At 39.0% G+C, this 21,111-nt stretch overlaps 2 protein-coding genes and 1 long non-coding RNA gene across 3 annotated transcripts; 2 read left to right on the forward strand and 1 right to left on the reverse strand.

The window, feature by feature from the left end:
* Window positions 1-1,482: 1,482 nt before the first annotated feature.
* LOC121261722 lies at window positions 1,483-15,506 on the forward strand. The gene is made up of 2 exons (XR_005939950.1): window positions 1,483-1,529; window positions 15,320-15,506. It is a non-coding gene; the product is annotated as an uncharacterized LOC121261722 (long non-coding RNA).
* Window positions 15,507-15,530: 24 nt separating this feature from the next.
* LOC121260166 (ribulose bisphosphate carboxylase large chain) lies at window positions 15,531-15,863 on the forward strand. Its single transcript, XM_041162010.1, has one exon. The coding sequence runs from the start codon at window positions 15,531-15,533 to the stop codon at window positions 15,861-15,863; it is 333 nt and encodes a 110-aa protein (XP_041017944.1).
* A 3,637-nt stretch (window positions 15,864-19,500) lies between these two features.
* Window positions 19,501-20,445, reverse strand: LOC121260167 (signal peptide peptidase-like 2). The gene has a single exon (XM_041162011.1). It carries the CDS (start codon window positions 20,377-20,379, stop codon window positions 19,501-19,503), a length of 879 nt encoding a protein of 292 aa, XP_041017945.1. The 5' UTR covers window positions 20,380-20,445.
* Window positions 20,446-21,111: the final 666 nt, after the last annotated feature.

Here is a 21,111-nt window from a genome sequence, read left to right on the forward strand (position 1 = left end):
TACTCCTTGTAGTTGATCCAGCAAATCATTGATCCTTGGTAATGGATACCTGTTCTTGATCGTCACTTTATTCAGTTCTCTATAGTCTATGCACATCCTCATAAAACCATCTTTCTTCTTCACAAATAGCACAGGTGCATCCTTTGGTGAAGAATTGGAATGAATGAAGCCCTTCTCTAATAGTTCCTCCAACTGCACTTAGAGCTCCTCAGGTTTCAACTCTATTCCGAATTTTGTTTCTCTATTCAACTGTAATCTGGGTAGCTCGTCGGTGAAAACTTTAGGAAATTCTTCAACTACGGGTGCCCCACGGACTTCTCTTGACTGTCTCCTCTACAATCATTAATAGAAATGCTAAGGCACCATCCTCGACGCCCTTCGTGGCCTACAAAGCCGAAATCACTGGAAGGGTAGCCTTAACCAATGCTCCTGTGTAACACATCTTGTCTTCACTTAGGGGCTTAAACACAACTTCTCGCTTTCGATAGTCTATCTTAGCATAGTGCTTGAATAGCCAATTCATTCCCAAGATTAGGTTGATCTCCATCTAACTGAACACTAAAAGTTGGCCTTCAACGTCCTTCCTTGTAACTCCAAGGGACTGTCCTTAACTAAATTAGTACAAGCTACTGTATTCTCCTCAGGGATTGTCACTACAACCTTTTGAGGTAAAAACTCAGTTCGCAAACTACAAATCCGCTCAAACATTTCAGACACAAAGGATTGCGACGTGCCTAAATCGAATAGTGCACAAGCCGTGAACCTTAACAGGTTGACGTTTCCTAATGATAATATAGGGCGATACTACTATTAACACCTATCCTATCATCCATAGTAAAATAATACAAAATAATATTAGGAAATACCAATGATAAAGCCAGCTTCCTTCATATCTGTTGCATTAGCATTAATATCACTTGAGGTTATAACATAAACGCGTGCTAGGATGTGGGGCCTTGGTTTGTTATCACCGTTGAAACCAACTCCACTACTTTGTGTGGCATTGGGACATTTTGTGATCAGGTGTCCGGGCTTTCCACATTTGAAACAAACTCCACATATGTAACGACATTCTTCGGCGTGATGCTTTCCACACCTTGGGCACTATGGCTTGAAGATGGAGTCAATCTTCCTATTGCTTGTCCCTTGCCTTTAGTCGGGCTGGAAAAAGATCTCTTCTTCTCGGCACCACTGCTTGCACCAAACGACATGGTCCTCTTCCATTTAGAATTGATCTACCAGACCTCTCTATTCGGCTTCTACTATATCAACCACATTTGCCAACTCCTGGTCATTCTATATTCTAAAACAAGTCACTTGGCTACGAATCCTAGGCTGAAGTTCTCCCTGAAACTTTTGTGTCTGCATCCTCTTTGTAGAAATCAAGTGAGGTGCGAACCTCCCCAATGCCATAAACTTAGCAACGTACTACTCCACAGTCAAACTACCCTGAGTCAAAAGTCATGAATTCTTGCGCCTTCTGTTGTTTGATAGCATCTTGAAACCTTCCTCATGTCAAAGCTGCTAGGGTTCCCAATTCCCTTACTAGAAGTTACCTTCGTGTATCCCACCAAATTCTAGCTTCTCCTTATAGGTATGCAACATATAAAACCTTCTAGACCTTAGTGCATTGCAGATATCCTACGTCCTCTAGAGAACGATTATACACTTCTTTGCCCTTAGGACCCCTTCATTACCAAACCAATTTGGGTGATGATGAATCAGAAGCTTATTATACGGACAACCCTAACTTCGGGTCTAGGGACGTGCACTTACTGTTGTTGCTGGTGTCTAAGCATGGCAGTCAACAGACGTACAACTTCAGCTAATCCTTTCCCTCCATCTATTGGAGGATTCTGATTTTCCTAATTGATATCCCCACTAGGGTTCCGCAATATTCTACTGCACGTCATGTGTTACTTCTTGAAACACACGGGTATGACTATCAAAAGCACGTACTAGCTCTTTTTCTCAAGAAATTCAAGACTAAGAAAGACTAAAATGTTGATCCTATAATTTGGTGCAATCCTAGGGACATATGGGTTTAACCAAGAGACGTATTGTTCTGATACCACCTTGTGATGCTCCCTAGATTCTGCTTGGAATCAACGAACTTTGAAGCATCGGGACATGTAACACAGGGTTACCTACTCCCGTTCATGACAATTAAGGATGCAATGCATCTAGCATGCATATAATAATATGTAGTATTTGCAATGGATATTTTTCTTTCTATAAGCAATACTATGCACCGAACGTGTTATATCCCAAACATAAAACATATTCACAAACTGAAGATCATAGACGTTCAAGTTACAACCTAAGTCCAAAATATCTGTAACTATATTAGTACTGGAGGCGAAGCTCCTTAAGATATGCAGAAACTAAGGTAACTACTAGGCTAATCCATTGAGTAGCTCGCGCAACTCGGTCAAGGCTGCCATTATACTATCAATAAAATGGAGCATCCAAACGATGAGCTCCACGTCGTGCCGCTGTTGTCTAATCGACCGTCAACAACCAGTCATCCTCTGCTGCGCCTCCTAGTCCTGGCACATGATCTTCCATTTTAAGTGGGAATGGTAGTTAGGTCTACCAAGTGAGAGTCGATTACAAATCTCAGCAAGTTAACAAAAAACTTAAGCTTATAATTTAAAGATGCATACATGACAGTAAAAGCATGAATGCAAAACGTGAACATGAGTAAGCTTGATGAGACATGAAAAATAGCATGCATGTACTGACGTGACTTGAACTGACATGAAATGAATCGAACTGATGTGAACTTGAAACTAAACTTGACATAGCATGACTTGAACTTGAAAATGAAATAACTTGAACTAAAATTGAACATGGACTTGAACTGAACATGAACTTTAAATGAACGTGGCTGAACACGAACTTGAAATCTTGTTCAATAATAACTTAATTAATAAACGTGAACTGTGGGTGCTACACAGGTCCCCTATAGCCTTGTGCCCTGATACTGCATTACATCACAGGTATTTGCACTAGCAATGAGTGCATTAACATATGCATTGGTTCACATGTATCTGCACCTGCTATGAAAAACATAATTTACGTATCCTGTGATAGGTATCTGCACCCTCAAGAGTACACAAAACAATGAAATTGAAATGTTGGTGGTACCACTGGCGTTGATGCTTAACTTGGCTCTGGTGACTGACGGTACTTTGTCAACCTATGAAATTTCATACAAGTTTAAACACTCCAGCATGAATAATGGAATTTCACTAGGATATTATTATATCCTAACACTTGGGGTCGTGATAAATGTAAAAGACTTTACTGATGTGAAAATACTGTTTTGAGATAGACTTTGTACTCGAGACATGACTTAACATGAAATGGAATGACTGATAACATGACATAACGTAATGTGACATGTACTTGAGATGAGTGACATGGTATAACATGAAACAAATTAACATTTAATGACATGATGTAACGTGTAATAGATAATTTTTCATGACATGACAAGACATGTAACAAATGTACATTTCATGATATAGCATAATGTATAACTGATAAACATTTTGTGACATAGTATAATGTCTAACATATATACATTTTGTGTCATAATATAATATGTAACAGATAAACATTTCATGACATGACATAGTACAACATAAGAACATGAATAATTGTTTTCTTGCCAACACACATACTGTAACACCCCGCTTCCCAATAAAGACATTCTTAGAATTTTCAAGGAGCCAGTGTGCTACTAAATTTGACAAAAAAATTTTCTTTTAATTACGAGCCAAATGCGAAAGATTCCATAAATAATTTTTTTTTATTAAATACTTAAAATCTAAAATAGAGTCTACGGAAGCACTTGTTTAAAAAAATACTAAAATCTCATGTACATATCAAAATAATTTATTTAAACCGTAAATCATAAACTGAACATGACATAAACTATCTAGGCCTCTGCCTCCCCTCCCTGGGTCAAGTCTTGTCCTACAGTCTCATCCTCATAAATGTCATCACCTGGGGTGGTTTAAAAATATAGAAAAAAAATACAAAAATGAGTTGAATACTCAATAAGCAACAGATCATACATTAAACATAATAAGCATAAGGTTTCTTGAAAAACATGCATAATCATAAATACATACATAAATAACATGAATATGAACATGAACTTATCGTTCACTTATCATAGGCCGATATCCACTGTTAACCCCCGAGAGTTAGGGTTTGCGAATTTAAGTAATTCTGATTCCGCTCGTGGTCGCGGGTTGTGGAATCCATACATAAGGAAGACATACTGGGTGCACTACCAGCATGTATGACCTGGCAATGCAATATGCTGATAACATAGGTACCGTTTTCATATCATAACATAGGTCGTTATATATCTTATCATTCATACTTTATCATAATCATACTTGCATACTTGTCATATAATAGATTTCAAAAGAAATCACTTGCATATTTATCATATCTTGCCATATCATATCATAGATTTTAAAAGAAATTGCATTCTTTCATAAATTTTCGTGATACGTGTTTCCTCACATAAAATCATATTTTTCATAAATATTTTGATGCATAAATGTTCAAATAAAATCATGCATGGCTTTTCTTAAATATTTTAATGCATAACTCTCACATAAAATCACGTCTTTACATAAATATTTTGATGCATAACTGCTTTCATAAAATCATGAATTTTCATAAATAATTTAATGCACTTCACGAAAAATCATGAATTTTCATAGTTTTATCAAAACTTGGGTACGTAAAAAGGGGCTTCCAGTGGAGGGTGTACATACATAATATTTTTTATAAAAGATATGTTGTTTACTGTACATATGTGTAAGGGTAGGATCATGCTACTTACCTCGTAGCATTCATCTAATATTTTCGGGGTGCGACTGATTACATGGAAAATACTCGTAACTAGCAAAAATTTCTAACTTAACACGTACTTCGTAATCAAAACCTGAATTTCTAAATTAACCTATATTTTCATAAATCTTGATCCTTCATAACTCTAAAATCACATTGACTGCATAATATTGACATTGATTATATCTAGAGTGTATATGTCCCACTTAATTTTTCCGATGTTTGGTCAATTTTCCTAATATAGTCTAACCTTTCATATGTAATTCTCTACAATCAATATGCATATATATATATATATATGTGTGTGTGTATATATATAAATATATATATATATATTATATATCCCATTAAGCCCAACACATAAATTTGTCCGTCCATTAATAATAAGTCTATTTACCTATACAGTACACTACCTAAGTACTATGTCCTTACTCCAACCTATATATTAAAGCTATGGGACTTAATATGTTGATCACAAAAGGGAGGGGCATACTGAGCTTTATCACACAGAGAGAGAGAGAGAGAGAGAGAGAGAGAGAGAGATCACTTACAGAGGAGATCAGAGCTTGGTCATCTGTGGCTTACTATGGGCTCTAGGTGATTTGTCGGTGGCTCAAGACTAGAGTGCTTGGTGCTGGTTAGAGAGATGGACAGAGAAACCAAAAGCTTGAGAGAGAGTCTAACGTAAAACTAGTGTTTGAAGTTAGGAAGAGAAACTAATAGAGGTAGAGAGATAACATGGAGAGAGAGAGGCTTACCGGGTAGTCTTGGCACGGTGGTGGTTTTCGTTATCTGCGGTTGAGGAAGGAGGCGTGGAAGAGCTGTTGGACGTGCTTTGCTTTGTTTTTGGGTATGAAAATAGGGCTTGTTCGCGTGTTCGTGAGTTGGGTTGGATTTTGTCTTGGTGGTTCTTGGTGTAACTGCGCGGCCGCTTTGTGGAGGAGGTGGCTAAAACATAGGCTCTCGATGGTGGCAATGTGGGTGCAGGAACGTCAGGTTGGGTGCTTGGATTTGGTTTTTGTGGTGGTTCACGACAACAGGAGGAACGACTTGAACGTTTGTTTGTTTGAGGGTGGTGGAGTGGCAGCAGTTTAGTGGGGGTCATGAGCTGTGAGGGACGAAGGGTTGGTGGGTGGTGCTGTGTGGGTGGTCTGCTGGAGGGCCGAGGGGAGGTGGTTTGTGAAACACTAAAAGCGAATGGTGTTGTGCCGTGCGACAGGGGTTTGATGCGTGAATGGAGGACTCACGATGGAGGACTTGGGGGCCTAGGCGTGCTGCGTGTTGTGTTTGCTAGTTTCAATTTCATAATGAGTAGAAGGGGGAATATTTATACTGTTAGGTTTAAGGCTCTTAACTTAGATGAATGTGGAGTTGTAGTCCTATTAGGAGAGCTCTATTGGGTGAATTTTAGTGGGAGTTTGAGATGTGCATGGTTTTGGTTTATAGAGGAAATTAGTTAGGAGTTTTATTATGAAGAGGAATCTAGAATGAAAATAGTGTTTGGAGTCTAACACTAAGGAGCTTGGAGTTTAAAAAAAATAATAATGGAGCCTTAACTCTTGGTTCAAATAAATATAACTTATCCAATAAACTCTTTTCTAGGCTTTAATTTATTGGGCCTAATAAAGTTATCCATAATTTATCTCTAAAAATATAGGATCGGATCGTTACAAACTCCCATACATGGTGCACTACCAGAATGTACGACCTGGCAATGCAATATGCCCATAACATACGTACCATCTTCACATGATATCATCGGGCATTATATATCTTATCATTCATATTTCATCATAATCGTACTTGCATACTTGTCATATCATAGATTTCAAAAGAAATCGCATGCATATTTATCATATCTTGTCATATCATGTCATAGATTTCAAATGAAATCACATTCTTTTATAAATTTCCGTGGTACATGTTTTCTCACATAAAATCATGATTTTTCATAAATATTTTGATGCATAAATCTTCACATAAAATCATGCATGGCTTTTCATAAATATTTTAATGCATAATCTCACATACAATCATGTCTTTTCATAAATCTTTTGATGCATAACTCCTTTAATAAAATCATGAATTTTCATAAATAATTTAATGCATAATTCTTTATGAAAAATCATGAATTTTCATAATTTTATCATAAATTGGGTGCGTAAAAAGGGGCTTCCAATAGAGGGCGTACATGCATATATTTTTATAAAAGACATGCCGTTTACCGTACATACGTATAATGGTATGATCATGCTATTTACCTCGTAGCGCTAATCCAATATTTTTAGGGCGTGATTGATTACATATAAAATACACGTAACTTGCATAAATTTCTAACTTAACATATACTTTGTAACCAAAACCTGAATTTTTAAATTAACCTATATTTTGATAAATCTTGATCCTTCATAACTCTAAAATCACATTGACTCCATAATATTGAGATCAATTATATCTAGAGTGTATATGTCCCACTTAAATTTTCCGACGTTTGGTCAATTTTCCTAATATAGTCTAACCTCTCTTATGTAACTCTCTGTGGCGCCTCCAGCCCCCGCTTGGGATTGAAGGGTGACTAAGATGCTGGGACATGTAACACAAGGTTACACACCCTTCGTACATAACAGATAATATGATATGCACCTAAGTACACTAATAGTATGCAATAACGATGCAGCGAAAAAATTAATAAAAGTCAGATAACTAAGCAATGCGATAAACAATTGCAAAGCACATGGTACCATAAACTAATATCATAACCCAAAACATAAACATAGGCCTTAAAGGCAAAATATCCCAAAAGCATGAAGCATAATTTTAAAGTTCTCAAAACATGGGATTCCCACAAAAGAAACATAAGTCCACAAATGATGGCCATAAATGTTGTTGCATTCTCTCTCTCTCTCTCTCTCTCTCTCTCTCTCTCCCCACAAACGACTTATACTCTCGTTACTCCCGTACTCTTCAAGAAGACTCGGGCTTCATGCGCTTCTCTAAAGCCTTATCTTTGTCTCGATTGTTTCGCTGTTTGAACTCGGCAATGAATTCAAGTATACCCATGATCTCTCGATCAATGGCTTCAAGTCACTCCTAGAGGGAAGGCTTGGGTCGATCCATGGCCATTTTAGGTACAATCCTCTCCGGAGGAGGAGGTGCCATTCTCTTCTTCTTGGTCATCGTTGCTTCTTACTAAACCTGTTACAACTTCTACCATTCTGGTTGGGAAATGGTTGTGGAAACTACCACAATGAGATTTCAAGAAATCTTAGCAAGTAATCACACAACATACCACAGTTAATACAAGCATACAAAAAGTACATCATGATATGCATGCATAGACGTGTACTTGACTTATACCTCAACCAGAACTTGACTTATGCACTTGACCATTTACAAAAGACTTGTAACAGAGATTTAAACCTTTCGTAAAAGTTCTTAACTTTTTCTTATTTACGTGATCTTATTCAGATCTTGCCCTATCAGAACATATCACAAGATTTTCATTGAATGATCTTTATCATATGAGCTCTTATACTTGTTCAGAGGATGGATACAACACGGCTCCCCTCCTTGCACTGCGTGTTTCTGCTAGTTACCGCACCATCAACGGTCCATACACCGTGATGAATACGTCATAAACAAAGAATCATATGAACTCGACTTTACTTCGTCGGGTTACATGCCTTATGCACCCACTAGCGTTAGGTGCTTCATCGCTCTGGCATTTTTTCAAAAGAATCCATTTGAGGCACATCGACTATTTTTCGTCGACCTAGGGTTTACCACTCCATTCTTAAGCACTCCAGAGTGGATAGAGGAGTTCCATAAGGACATTCTCCCACCCCAGCACTTGCAGTCGGGATAAAACTTTTTCTTTGAAAACATTTTCTTTGAAGACTCTTTTGAAAACACTTCTTTGAAAACATTTCTTCCCCAAATGCATGTATAATGAGACTTAAACGTGCTTACTTATGCATGACATATGACATATGAGATGCCGTGCATATAACAACCAAGCATAACATATTCGTTTCATAGCATGATCACATAAACCAAGATAGATATTGAAACGTATGCATAAAGCTATAAAAACTTGCTTAGGCGAAACTCATAGGTACAAAAACATGAAAATTCATCACATAAATATGTTCCAAACTTCAAACAAATAACATAGGAATCAAAGCATAGAAAAATAATGCATGAAATCATAACATTTAACTAAGATCTAAATCATTCAAGACATGGTATGGCTGAAATATCATGATACATATTCCATCATTCTCAAATATGTGAAAACCGAAACATATACAAGTATTTCATGGCATATTCATCATGATTTCAAAGCATATAATTGTTTCCATAGATTGATATAAGATCATATTAACATAATCAAACAAACAATCAGTAAATAGCAACCAAAACAAACATGATAATGAAAAGGTTTACATAATCATATACAAGTGTTAACCAAGAGTAGGTTGAGTATATAGTTACAAAATCCTCGTAAAAGAATACTAGCAAGCTGTAAATCCGAACATATCATATTAGAAAAAGCGTCTAAAACCCTAAGTCATGTTCTTAAGTGCGTGTGTGTGTTTCTAGGGCATCACTTGGTCATCAACCATTTGGCTTCTAGGGTTATTAGGTTAAAACCTTCTTCATTTCACACATAAGGTAGAACAAAACTTAAGGTAGCGAATAGTACATGAGATGGTTGAAACATGGAGGATAAATTCCCCCTTCACTATTCAGTCTCAAGGGTCTCTCTCAGAAACCCTAGGTTATTTTACAAGAAAATGGTAGAAAGTGTGTGTTCTATCATTTCTCAAAGTCTATGAGACTTGAATCTCATTTTTGGATTGAGAAAAGACTTGTGTGTCAGCTAGACTTAGGAAAACCGAATCTTACCTTGCAAATCCTTAAGGTAGTGCCAAAATCATTTTCTTGCAAGGATCTTTCTTGTTTGGTTGGTGAGAAAACACAAGAGAATGGGAGAGAGCTTTCAAAGGAACTTGAGAGAATTGAGTGGAAAGAGTGGAAACTCATGCAAGAATCTGAAAAATGGCAAGGGAAAAGCCTCCTAGGCTTGTACCCTTCTCCTTATATAGAGACCCTTCACTTCCCTCCTTGTTTGAATCAAAATCTAGGGCTGTAATCGATCCAAGCCGAGCCGGTCTTTGGCTTGCCTAGCTTGGCTCGACAGCTCGCGCCCGAGCTTGAGTTTTTTTTTTTTTAACTCTTTGTTCGAGCTAGACTCAATAAGCCAAACTCTCAACTCGAGCTCGAGATTGAGCTCTTCCCACAACTGAGTTCGAGTAGAGTCGAGTCGAGCTAACGAGTCGACTCGAACATAAACAAGCGGGCCTTAACGAGCTTTAGTTGAGTTGAATCGAGTTTTGTCGGGTATGTGTCATTTACAAATTGAGCGAGTATCTGCTTTCACGAACGAGTTTTTTTTTTTCATGAGTCGAGTTTGATACGAATTTAACCGAGCGAATATCGAGCGGGCTATCGAACATATTGGTTCATTTATAACCCTATGAAAACCTTTGCTTGTGAGACAAGTGGCAAGGTTCCTTCTTCTTCCTCTCTCAAAAACTGAAAACCTCTTGGAGTTCCCCACTTAGATTGCATTGGGAAATGGAAAATCTTGGAGGTGGTGTGTGGGCTTCCCTCCTTGGCCGAAAAGCACATTTCCCTCATATGCCCTTCATTTCCTTTAACAACTCAACATCTTCTCAATGGGGTAACTTAGTAAAACTGTGCATGACCTTTCCTATTCCCAACAAAAGGCACTTGGCATGGAGGACAAGTGGTATGGGCGTGTGTCCTAGCCTTAGCCGTCCCCTCTTCTTTCCATTCCCAAGGTGTTGCTTCATCTTCCCCATGCTTATTCCCTGGGTGACCCTTCACATTTCATTGGTCCACAACACACTAAGTGACAAGTGGCAAGCAAAAAGAATGTTTGGGTCATGCTAGCCGAAAACCCTAGGGGTAGACTTGTCCTTGATAAAATTCTCATCCCAAAAGTATTCTAGAACCTTGGTGCATGTTTGACACATGGCAAAGACTTAGAAAGATTCAAAATCCCAAAGGCCACCTTCTAATTTCCTATGCAAAGCTTCTAGAAAGGTACCATTTCACTTCGCTAGGCTCCCCTTTCCAAGAAACCTAACTTGGAACTTGATTCCTGGACCAAAAGCAATGGGCTAGGCGTGTAAGCCCATTTTGGTGCTTTCCTACACCTTTTTTCCCCCTTAGCCCACTTTCAAGACTAGGTTCAAAGCAAAAATATTCTTGGGTCACATAACACTTAACAAATTTAGAATTGGATCATGGGCCTAAACCATTGGACCTAAATTCTCAAGTAAGGCCGAAATTCTAAGATAACTAAAGCCACTCTTCTCTTGGGCTTAAATCACTACATCAAAGGCTTATAAGACTCCTTACATACTATGGCAACTTAGAACAATTCTAAGGGTCAAGCCTAGATAAAACTCAGGCCATCACACTCTCTTAAATCAATATGCATATATATAAATATATATATATATATATATATATGTATATATAATATATATCCCATTAAGCCCAACACATAAATCTGTCCATCCATTAATAATAAGTCTATATTACCTATACAGTACACTACATAAGTACTATGTAATTACTCCAACCTATATATTAAAGGCATGGGACTTAATATGTTGATTACAGAATGGAGGGGCATACTGAGCTTTATCACACACATAGAGAGAGAGAGAGAGAGAGAGAGAGAGAGAGAGAGAGAGAGATCACTTACAGAGGAGATCAGAGCTTGGTCATCTGTGGCTTACGATGGGCTCTAGGTGGTTTGTTGGTGGCTCAAGACTAGAGGGCTTGGCGCTGGTTAGAGAGACGGACAGAGAAATTGAAAGCTTGAGAGAGAGTCTAACATCAGACTAGTATTTGACGTTGGGAGAAAGATAAACTAATAGAGGTAGAGAGATAACATGGAGAGAAAGACTTACAGAGTAGTCTCGGTACTGTGGTGTGTAACACCCCGTATTTTAGTGTATTTTTACTGAAGGATTATTTTTGATTGTTCAAAAATTTATCCTCTTATTTTAAAATTGGTTGGATTTTTAGTAAGTTTATTTCTATGATTTTAAATTGGTGAAAATTATTTTTATGTGCTTTCCAAATATTTATTTATTGTTATGCATTTAAATTGCTTTTAATTATTAAATTAATTACTGTGGGATTTAATTATTTCAATTTGACTTTACCATTGCGTTTGAATTATTTTATTGAACTTATGGTTTTAAAATCATCTCCGTTGGATCATTTTTGTGACCCAAGTTATGAGGATTGGACCTCATTTCTTTTCCCTGTATTTTTCTTTCCTCCTTTTCTTTTCCCTTTCTTTTCTTTTCTTCCTTATTTCTCCTTCGGTTTCCTCTCTCCCACGCGCGAAGCCAAGCCCCTCCCTCTCTCTCCCCGTGCGTCCGTCAGCTTCAACGCCAGCGCCGCCGTGAGCCAGCGGTGGCCTTCACCGCCCACCCCATTGTGTTCCCCTGCCGCCGGCGACCTCACCCCACCAACCCCATCTCCATCCGCGCCGCTGTTAACCACCACCAGCTCTTCAAAGCCGCGGGCCACTTTGACGCCAGCGCCGCCGTGAGCCAGCGGTAGCCTTCACCGCCCACCCCATTGTGTTCCCCTGCCGCCGGCGACCTCACCCCACCAACCTCACCTCCATTCGCGCCGCCGTTAACCACCAGTAGCCCTTCAAGCCGCGGCATCACTTTCGTTCCAGCGCCGCCGTCGCGCCACCTCCGGCCACCATCTTCACACCACATCATCCTCGACCTCTTGGCAACCCATTGGACCCAACCCCAGCTCCGATCTGCCACCGGTGAAGCTCCACCATCTACATTTCCGATTTGGGTATTTTGGTCTTCTACCGCCCATTCTGCCGCCACCCACGGCAAACCACCACCACCATTGGCTTCACCGACCTCCCTAGGCCCTACCCTATCAATCTTGGGTCTTCGTTTGCCTCCGTTTGAAAGTTGGTATTTGTGACCCACGGCCACAGTGTATTTTACACTGTGGTGTTGCTCAAACGTCGCCTTTTTCAACTTTGTGATCCTTCGGAAATTGTTATATTGCACTGTAAGTATTTTCCTTAAAGAACTTTTGTGATTTAAATATATTTTTGCACTAACACATTATCTGTGAATTGGTTTGTTTGCCGGACTGAGTCCGAGGAGTTTCGGGGGTCAGATGGATTGTGGACGGAGTTGTTGTGTGTTTGTTTGCATTGTGAATTGTGGTTGTTGGTTGTTGGTTATGGCTTGTTCATGTACATCGCATATTGCACGCATGATCATGTTTGTAAAGAAAACTGGGTTTTCGCATGATTGCATACATGTTCATGTGTTTATTGAAAATTGGATTCTCATGTGAGTAAAAGAAAAAGAGACTGTAGGGATGGTGGTAAGCAGGGACGGTGGTAGAGTTCCGCCTGCGATTCCCGCCTACGGTGCACGCGGTAGGGATGGTGGTAAGCAGGGATGGTGGTTGTGTCCCGCCTGCGATTCCCGCCTACGGTGCACACGGTAGGGATGGTGGTAAGCAGGGACGGTGGTAGAGTCCCGCCTGTGATTCTCGCCTACAGTGCTCGGTTAAGTATTCATTGTGTGTAAAGGAACTGTAGGGATGGTGGTAAGCAGGGATGGTGGTAGAGTCCCGCCTGCGATTCCCCCCTACGGTGCACACGGTAGGGATGGTGGTAAGCAGGGACGGTGGTAGAGTCCCGCCTGTGATTCTCGCCTACAGTGCTCGGTTAAGTATTCATTGTGTATAAAGGAACTGTAGGGATGGTGGTAAGCAGGGACGGTGGTAGAGTTCCGCCTGCGATTCCCGCCTACGGTGCACGCGGTAGGGATGGTGGTAAGCAGGGATGGTGGTTGTGTCCCGCCTGTGATTCCTGCCTACGGTGCACGCGGTAGGGATGGTGGTAAGCAGGGACGGTGGTAGAGTCCAGCCTGCGATTCCCGCCTACAGTGTCCGATAAATGGGTTGTTTGTGTGAATCATTTTCTGGGAAAATGACAAACTATATTTTTGGGCCAAAATGGGATTTTTGGCGTGTGTTGGAAATAATCATTTTTCTGGAAAAAATGGTATTTTATGACTAAATGTATTTTGTCATATTGTTGGTTGCATTAATGTATCTTTATCCCGAGAGTTGTTTGGTTTATACTTACCTGTGGTACCATTTTATGGTATCGTAGATTTTGATGCAGATGATGATGGCGAGCCTTAGCTTGGCTCCGTTGGTGGAGTGATCTGAGATTGCTCCTGTTTAGCGAGTTATGTTTTTATCAATTTATGTATTTACGTTTTGTATTATATTTGGGATGACTGTATAACTTTTAAAGATAAATTATTTTGGACACCTGTATTTAAATTTCTGGTACTTAGTTGACTTATTTATATTATCCGCTGTGACTTTTATTGTGCACCTTTGCATGTTGCACACACACTTGAGCACATTTCGTTGGGATGCGTGACCGTGTTGTCACCATCCTGACGTCACGATTCCCTTGTTTTTGTACGTGGGAGTCGGGGCGTCACATGGTGGTTTTCGTTATCTGCAGCTGAGGAAGGAGGCATGAAGGAGCTGTTGGACTTACTTTGCTCTATTTTTGGGTGTGAAAACAGGGCCTGTTCATGTGTTCGTGAGTTGGGCTGGCTTTCATCTTGGTGGTTCTTGGTGTAACTGCGCGGCCGCAGTGTGGAGGAGGTTGCTAAAACATTAGCTCCGATGGTGGTGATGTGGGTTTAGGAACGTCAGGTTGGGTGCGTGGACCTGGTTTTTGTGGTGGTTCATGGCAGTGGGAGGAACAACTTGAACATTTGTTTGTTTGAGGGTGGGGGAGTGGCAGCAGTTGAGCGGGGGCCGTGAGCTATGAGGGAGGAAGGGATGGTGGGTGGTGCCGTGTGGGTGGTCTGCTGGACAGGCTGAGGGGAGGTGGTTTGTCAAACACTAAAAGTGAATGGTGTTGTGCCTTATGATAGTGGTTTGATGTGTGAATGGACTCACGTTGGAGGACTTGGGGGCCTGGGCGTGCTGCGTGTTGTGTTTGCTAGTTCCTATTTCATAGTGAGTAGAAGGGGAATATTTATACTGTTAGGTTGAAGGCTCTTAACTTGGGATGAATGTGGAGTTGTAGTCCTATTAAGAGAGCCCTATTGGGTGATTTTTAGTGGGAGTTTGAGACATGCATGGTTTTGGTTTATAGAGGAAATCAGTTAGGGCTTTTATTATGAAGAGGAATCTAGAATGCCAATAGTGTTTGGAGTCTAACATGGAGGAGCTTGGAGTTTTTTAAACTGCTTCTCACGTTCCGTAAATAGCCGGGACATTGAGGAATATCCAGAAAGGCATTTAGGGAATCGGTCTGATTCTATCTCTGCACCCTAGATGGCGATAGTCCAGTAGCCGAAAGCATCACTAGCTTACGCTCTGACCCGAGTAGCATGGGGCACGTGGAATCCCGTGTGAATCAGCAAGGACCACCTTGCAAGGCTAAATACTCCTGGGTGACCGATAGTGAAGTAGTACCGTGAGGGAAGGGTCTCATGAGTTGTAGGGAGGGACTTATGTCACCACAAACAGAGACTAAAGCAAGTGTTGGATTCAAAGCTGGTGTTAAAGATTATAAATTGACTTATTATACTCCTGAATATCAAACCAAAGATACTGATATCTTGGCAGCGTTCCGAGTAAGCCCTCAACCTGGAGTTCCGCCTGAGGAAGCAGGGGCAGCAGTAGCTGCTGAATCTTCTACTGGTACATGGACAACTGTGTGGACCGATGGGCTTACTAGTCTTGATCGTTACAAAGGACGATGCTACCACATCGAGCCAGTTGCTGGAGAAGAAAATCAATTTATTGCTTATGTAGCTTACCCCTTAAAAATAATGGAGCCTTAACTCTAGGTTCAAATAAATATAATTTATCCGATAAACTCTTTTCTAGGCTTTAACTCATTGATTGGGTCTAATAAAATTATCCATAATTTATCCCAAAAAATATAGGATTGGGTCGTTATACATACACAATATCATGATAATAAGTTAGAGGCTAACTTACGGTGAGCATAGCGTGACGAATTAAAATGTGCGAATAAATGGGTACTGTAAGGAGACATTTTTAAACGTTATAAACTCCTTACTAATAAAATTAGGAACATAAAAATATTGGCTTAAAGTAAAATTACCATTTCACCTCTCTACTTGTGGGAAAATGACCATTTTACCTAACTTAAGGATTTCACATCCTAATTCCAAAACTCACCAAAATTTACATTTCTCATGTAAATTTTGTCTTAAATTCTAATATCTAATTAGAAATATTTAAAACATAACACAACCATATGAAACAAGCATAGGTCGAAACATGGAAAGTGCTAGACTCTTGATTTTTATTGCAATTATTTTAAACTGCATCTTTCATGCTAAAACCAAAATATGCAACTTATAAAAATCACATCCCATGCTTAAATAATATACTAGAACAACCAACAAAACTTACATCATAAAAACACAAACTTCCACCATAATCAAAACTTCAAGTATTTTGACCTCAAGAACAACCCTTGATGTTCAAACTCTATCTCTTCTAAAAATAGCTCCAAGAACTCCAAACAATAACATACTCTCAATATGTTCATAAAACATTACTCCAAATGGTTTTTATCAAACCATTAGATCCACAACTTTTCAATAAGTAAATCATAAATAAACAACATCACATGCTTAAAAATCAAGTCCTAAAATAGATCTAAGCTTCAAACCTAACATCATATGGTAAACAATGCAAAAAAACATTGATCCATCCGAGAACCTCAAATACAAGACCTATCCGGACCTTTGTATGCATAAAAATTCATATCCTCATGATCAATACAATAAATCTTCAAAATAACATTCTAACGTGTAGATAAAGTCTTAAGAACATCATATTTGAATATTAAAGCCATTGGAACATGCTTTCACAACAAAAGACTTAAGTTTTTCCAAAATCGAATTTGTTTTCATACTCCCAATTTACAACTTTTTAGATCTATGTAAAACCCTTATAAAAAATTTATAACATGCAACTAATGTTCATCAAACTTGTATACTAGCATGTTAAATATAAACCATAAAAATATTAGACCAAGATCTTGTTAAGAATACCATAAAAAAATAAAAATAAAAGAATTACACACTGTCCAGTTTATCACTCAAACTTACCATTGTTTGCTTAAACAAACTTTCCACCCATCGAACATCCATGAAGAATTTCATAAAATATAGCAATAGAAACTAGACTCAAAGAAGAACAAATTATTAGAAGAGAACTTCGTGAGACTCTACTTACAACAACTTCGAGAAAGAAGGCTAGAAAAGCTGTCTGAGAGTTCCTCTGGATTCCTCTCCAAGAAAAAATTTCAAAATTGACCAAGGACTAGTGAAATGGACAAGGGTGAGACTTATACCTAAGGAGGGATGAAAGGATATGTGTGAGTGACACTTTGGGTGATGTGGTGTCAGCCAAAATCAGACTTAAAACTAGGTGACACTGCCCATGGTTTTTCAGCTTGTTGCTGCCAAGTGAGAGGAAGGTGGTGAGGTGGCTTTTGGCCTTCCCATCAAACACTATTTGGGTGGTACAATTTCTTTCATCAAACACTATTTTGGCCTTCCCATCAAACCCTTGGAAGGGGGGAAATTTCTTCCACAAGCCTTGCCTTGGTGTTGCAATTTTGTTGGCCTTAATGGGTCTTAGCCAAATGGGCCTTCATTTGGGATTTCAATGGGGTTTGGTTTGGATTTGGATTTCTAACAAGCCCAAATCTAATTTTTCTTGGCCCAACAGGTATAAAAGAATAAATAAGGATGTAATGACATGAACTTGAGTGGTTAATAGCATGTGGAAATGATTTAATCAAGTGATTAAACACTAAGCTACAACTAGTTACATTTAGGGTTTTGAAGGAAATATTTGGGGTTTAGGGAAAACATTTGGGGTTTCGGTTTTCACCAAGATTTTGGAGTTTTAATCGAATTACAAGCATTTGGAGTTTCACTAAGATTGAAACTTTCTTTGGTTTGGCACAAATTGGATGGTTGGATGGACTAGTGTTTGGCTTAGGTCAAAGCTTGTTTTTCCTTCACATTTCCATCTCATGATACTTCTTAGTGCCAGGTGTCCAATACTATTCACCAAGTGTGGCTAAGCTCTTATCAAGTGTCCAAATAAAACTTCTTTAACCTAATTTGGAGATTCCACGTTGTGATTATGAAAACACTGGACTGAGTGCCACATGGAAAATCCTAAATATTCATATGAAACTAGGAGTGTACTTAGTTTTACGAAATTTAACTCCTTAGTGTCTTGAACAATTCAAAATGCATTTTCGAACAGTTGTTGTTTGGAAAATGAAAATCGTTTATTGAGCCAAAAAATCCTAATATTCATCTGAGACTAATGCCATAGGTTGTTTTTCATTCTCACACTCCTAAGTACCTCAAATAAATAAAATCACGTTTCTGGCATCAAACTGAGTAGTAAGACTGACTATGCTGAGAAACTGAAACCTACGCAATTGATTGATTCATGAAGGCTTTCTAGATTTTCACGAGGTTCCTAAGGCCTAACAATATTCATCCGTTGAATTCTTGGCAGGCTGTTACACATTACGTAAATATTTTATGAGAAATTGTATATAGTTTTCAAGTCATCGCAAAATATCTTTATCAGGACTACGAAAACTTAATAGTTTGTTATCAGTGAATGAAATGCTTAACTAATAAGGCTACAAAGTATTCACTTCATGTGATGATTTGTCGTAATCATGGATATAGTTACTTCTTTTTTTGAAGTAGGATATAGTGAATTCTAGTTTATATATTGACACATAAAATGTATTTTAGCTTGGACAATAAGGTATTCGTCTCAAGGAAATTAATTAATTTACAACTCTATACTAAATAAATGATAGTTTTGTAAAATTGAACTTATGTTTAAATAAGGGATGCATGTATTGGTTGATTGTGAAATGAATTGTAAAAGAGTTGTAAAAGAGTTTGGTGTTTCATTACCTTTAGTATCAAAAGACGTTATAGAAAAACTATTCTAAGTTGCAACAAAAGTATCCCAATCTTTGAGGAGATGGCTGTTAAAGGGAGAGAAAGTTGGCAATTGATGTGACAATTTTACAAATCAATAGTATTTTTAATGTGTCATTAAGCGGGCTGTCATATCAATTTTTCTTTATACAAATGCATACACACATACATAAATACTTTAACACACCCAAAAGGGGTTAAAAAAATAACCTCACTTCGAGGGTGAGAACCTCTAAGAAAAACCAAAAAACGAGGAAGAAGATAAAAGAGAACTTTCTATTAGTTTCTAGTTAAAGAACAAAGAAAGCCCCTAGCTTGTTACTTAAACATGAATACCCTTACATGGGCCCTGACTAGCTAAATGCTAAAAAATAGCAATGAAAGGAAAAGTCATCTAAAGGGCTTAAGTCCATTATCAACTACACTACTAGTCCAATTAAATAGTAAAAGTAAGCTATAAAATGGAACCCATGGAATAACCATGTAGTGGCACTTGGGCCCTGCTATTGGTGTAAGCTAGACATAGTCTTGTAAGCTGGACTGTGACAAACCCTCTCCCTTCAAAGCACTTTGCCCATAAGTTGCAGATATGCTTCTTTGAGTGGGTCTCATTTTTATTCATTGGATTTTTCAATGTTGGAGTTGGACATGTGGGTAGGGTCTTCACGTTATCCTCTACTCCACAGGACTTTGAGATCACCTCCCTTTTCCCCAATGATAGGAATGTTCTGAGGATGAATGGGACGATGTAAAGCAATGCTAGTTGGCCATGCCCATCCATCAAGTCCAGTGCCACATATGTGATGAGAAGATCTAATCCGTATGCAAGCCTTACCCACAAGAAGTATCTAGCTCGTAGAGTCTTATTTGCCAGCCAATCATACCCAAGAGAGAATGCTATTAGCAGTCCAGGTAAAAAGATATCACCATATCCTATGATGTTGCATCCACCCCAAGTATCAAACATGCGCAGAGTCTTCAGTAGCACTAGGAAACCATCCTCACCACATTTATCACCACGAGCTACCACAATCATCACACTTTCATGGAACAACTTCTTAGAAACAAACACCCAAAAGATCTCAAATAGGAAGGCACAAAGGAGTATACCAACTTTGAGATTGGGAACATGTACACTTTGAACAACAATGGTTATTAGTGCAATTCCATGTATATCTTGACTGATCCAAGCAATTTGCCATAGCTCACTCAAGGGGTCTGCTGCATTGAAGTAGAGCGCAAAGCTAATCCAATTGATAGAGAGAATAACAAACATTGCAATAGAATTGGTAAATTTGCAAAAAAGCTCTAGTTTAGCCATGTTTCTCCTCATCTAAAGTTGCTCTAAAGTTCTTGCTAATGATGAAAACATCCACAGAAGAAATCAACAATCCAGGAAAGCAACAAGCAAGACCAAAATTAACTTGTATATCCAGAAAAATCCAAATGTTCAACTAGCTCAAGTGCCTCTGTAGCAATGAAATATTCTCTACCAAGAATAAGTACTTTAGAGATTATACCATTGGGTGGATATGAAATGGGCATATATTAACTTTGGGGAGAGAAAACCCTACGGAGAGAGAAAGCCCTATGGAGAGAGAAAACCCTAAGGCACCCAAACCCACCGCCACCCTTCACCCACCCTAGCCGGCATGTGACACCTCACCACTGTCACAGACAAGGCCGATGGGCCCTGGTGACTTCATTGAGGGCTGTCTGGCATCTGCCCTCCCTCTGATGATCTAGACTTTTGCAAGTTTCTCTCCCTGTCGACTTTCTAAGTGAGCTTGTGTGTAGTGGCGCTTACTACCGATGGCTCTGTTGGCCGTGCTGTCAACACAAAAAGTGTCGCCGGCTTCCTTCTAGTTTGCTGGGAGTACTCTAGTGTCAAGATTTGTCTATCCCATGAGCCTTATCCACAGCTGGGCTTTGTAGCTCTTCAATCGCGTCCCTCTAGTAGCTTGTGCTTGTATCTGCATCGAAGCTTGTGATCATATATCTTTGCATAAACATTCGACATGAATGAAGCTTGGAAAGCCCTTTAGGTTGGGAAGCCTCTGCATTT

The sequence above is a fragment of the Juglans microcarpa x Juglans regia genome, chromosome 4D (assembly GCF_004785595.1).
Source record: "Juglans microcarpa x Juglans regia isolate MS1-56 chromosome 4D, Jm3101_v1.0, whole genome shotgun sequence".
Classification (NCBI taxonomy): Eukaryota; Viridiplantae; Streptophyta; class Magnoliopsida; order Fagales; family Juglandaceae; genus Juglans; species Juglans microcarpa x Juglans regia.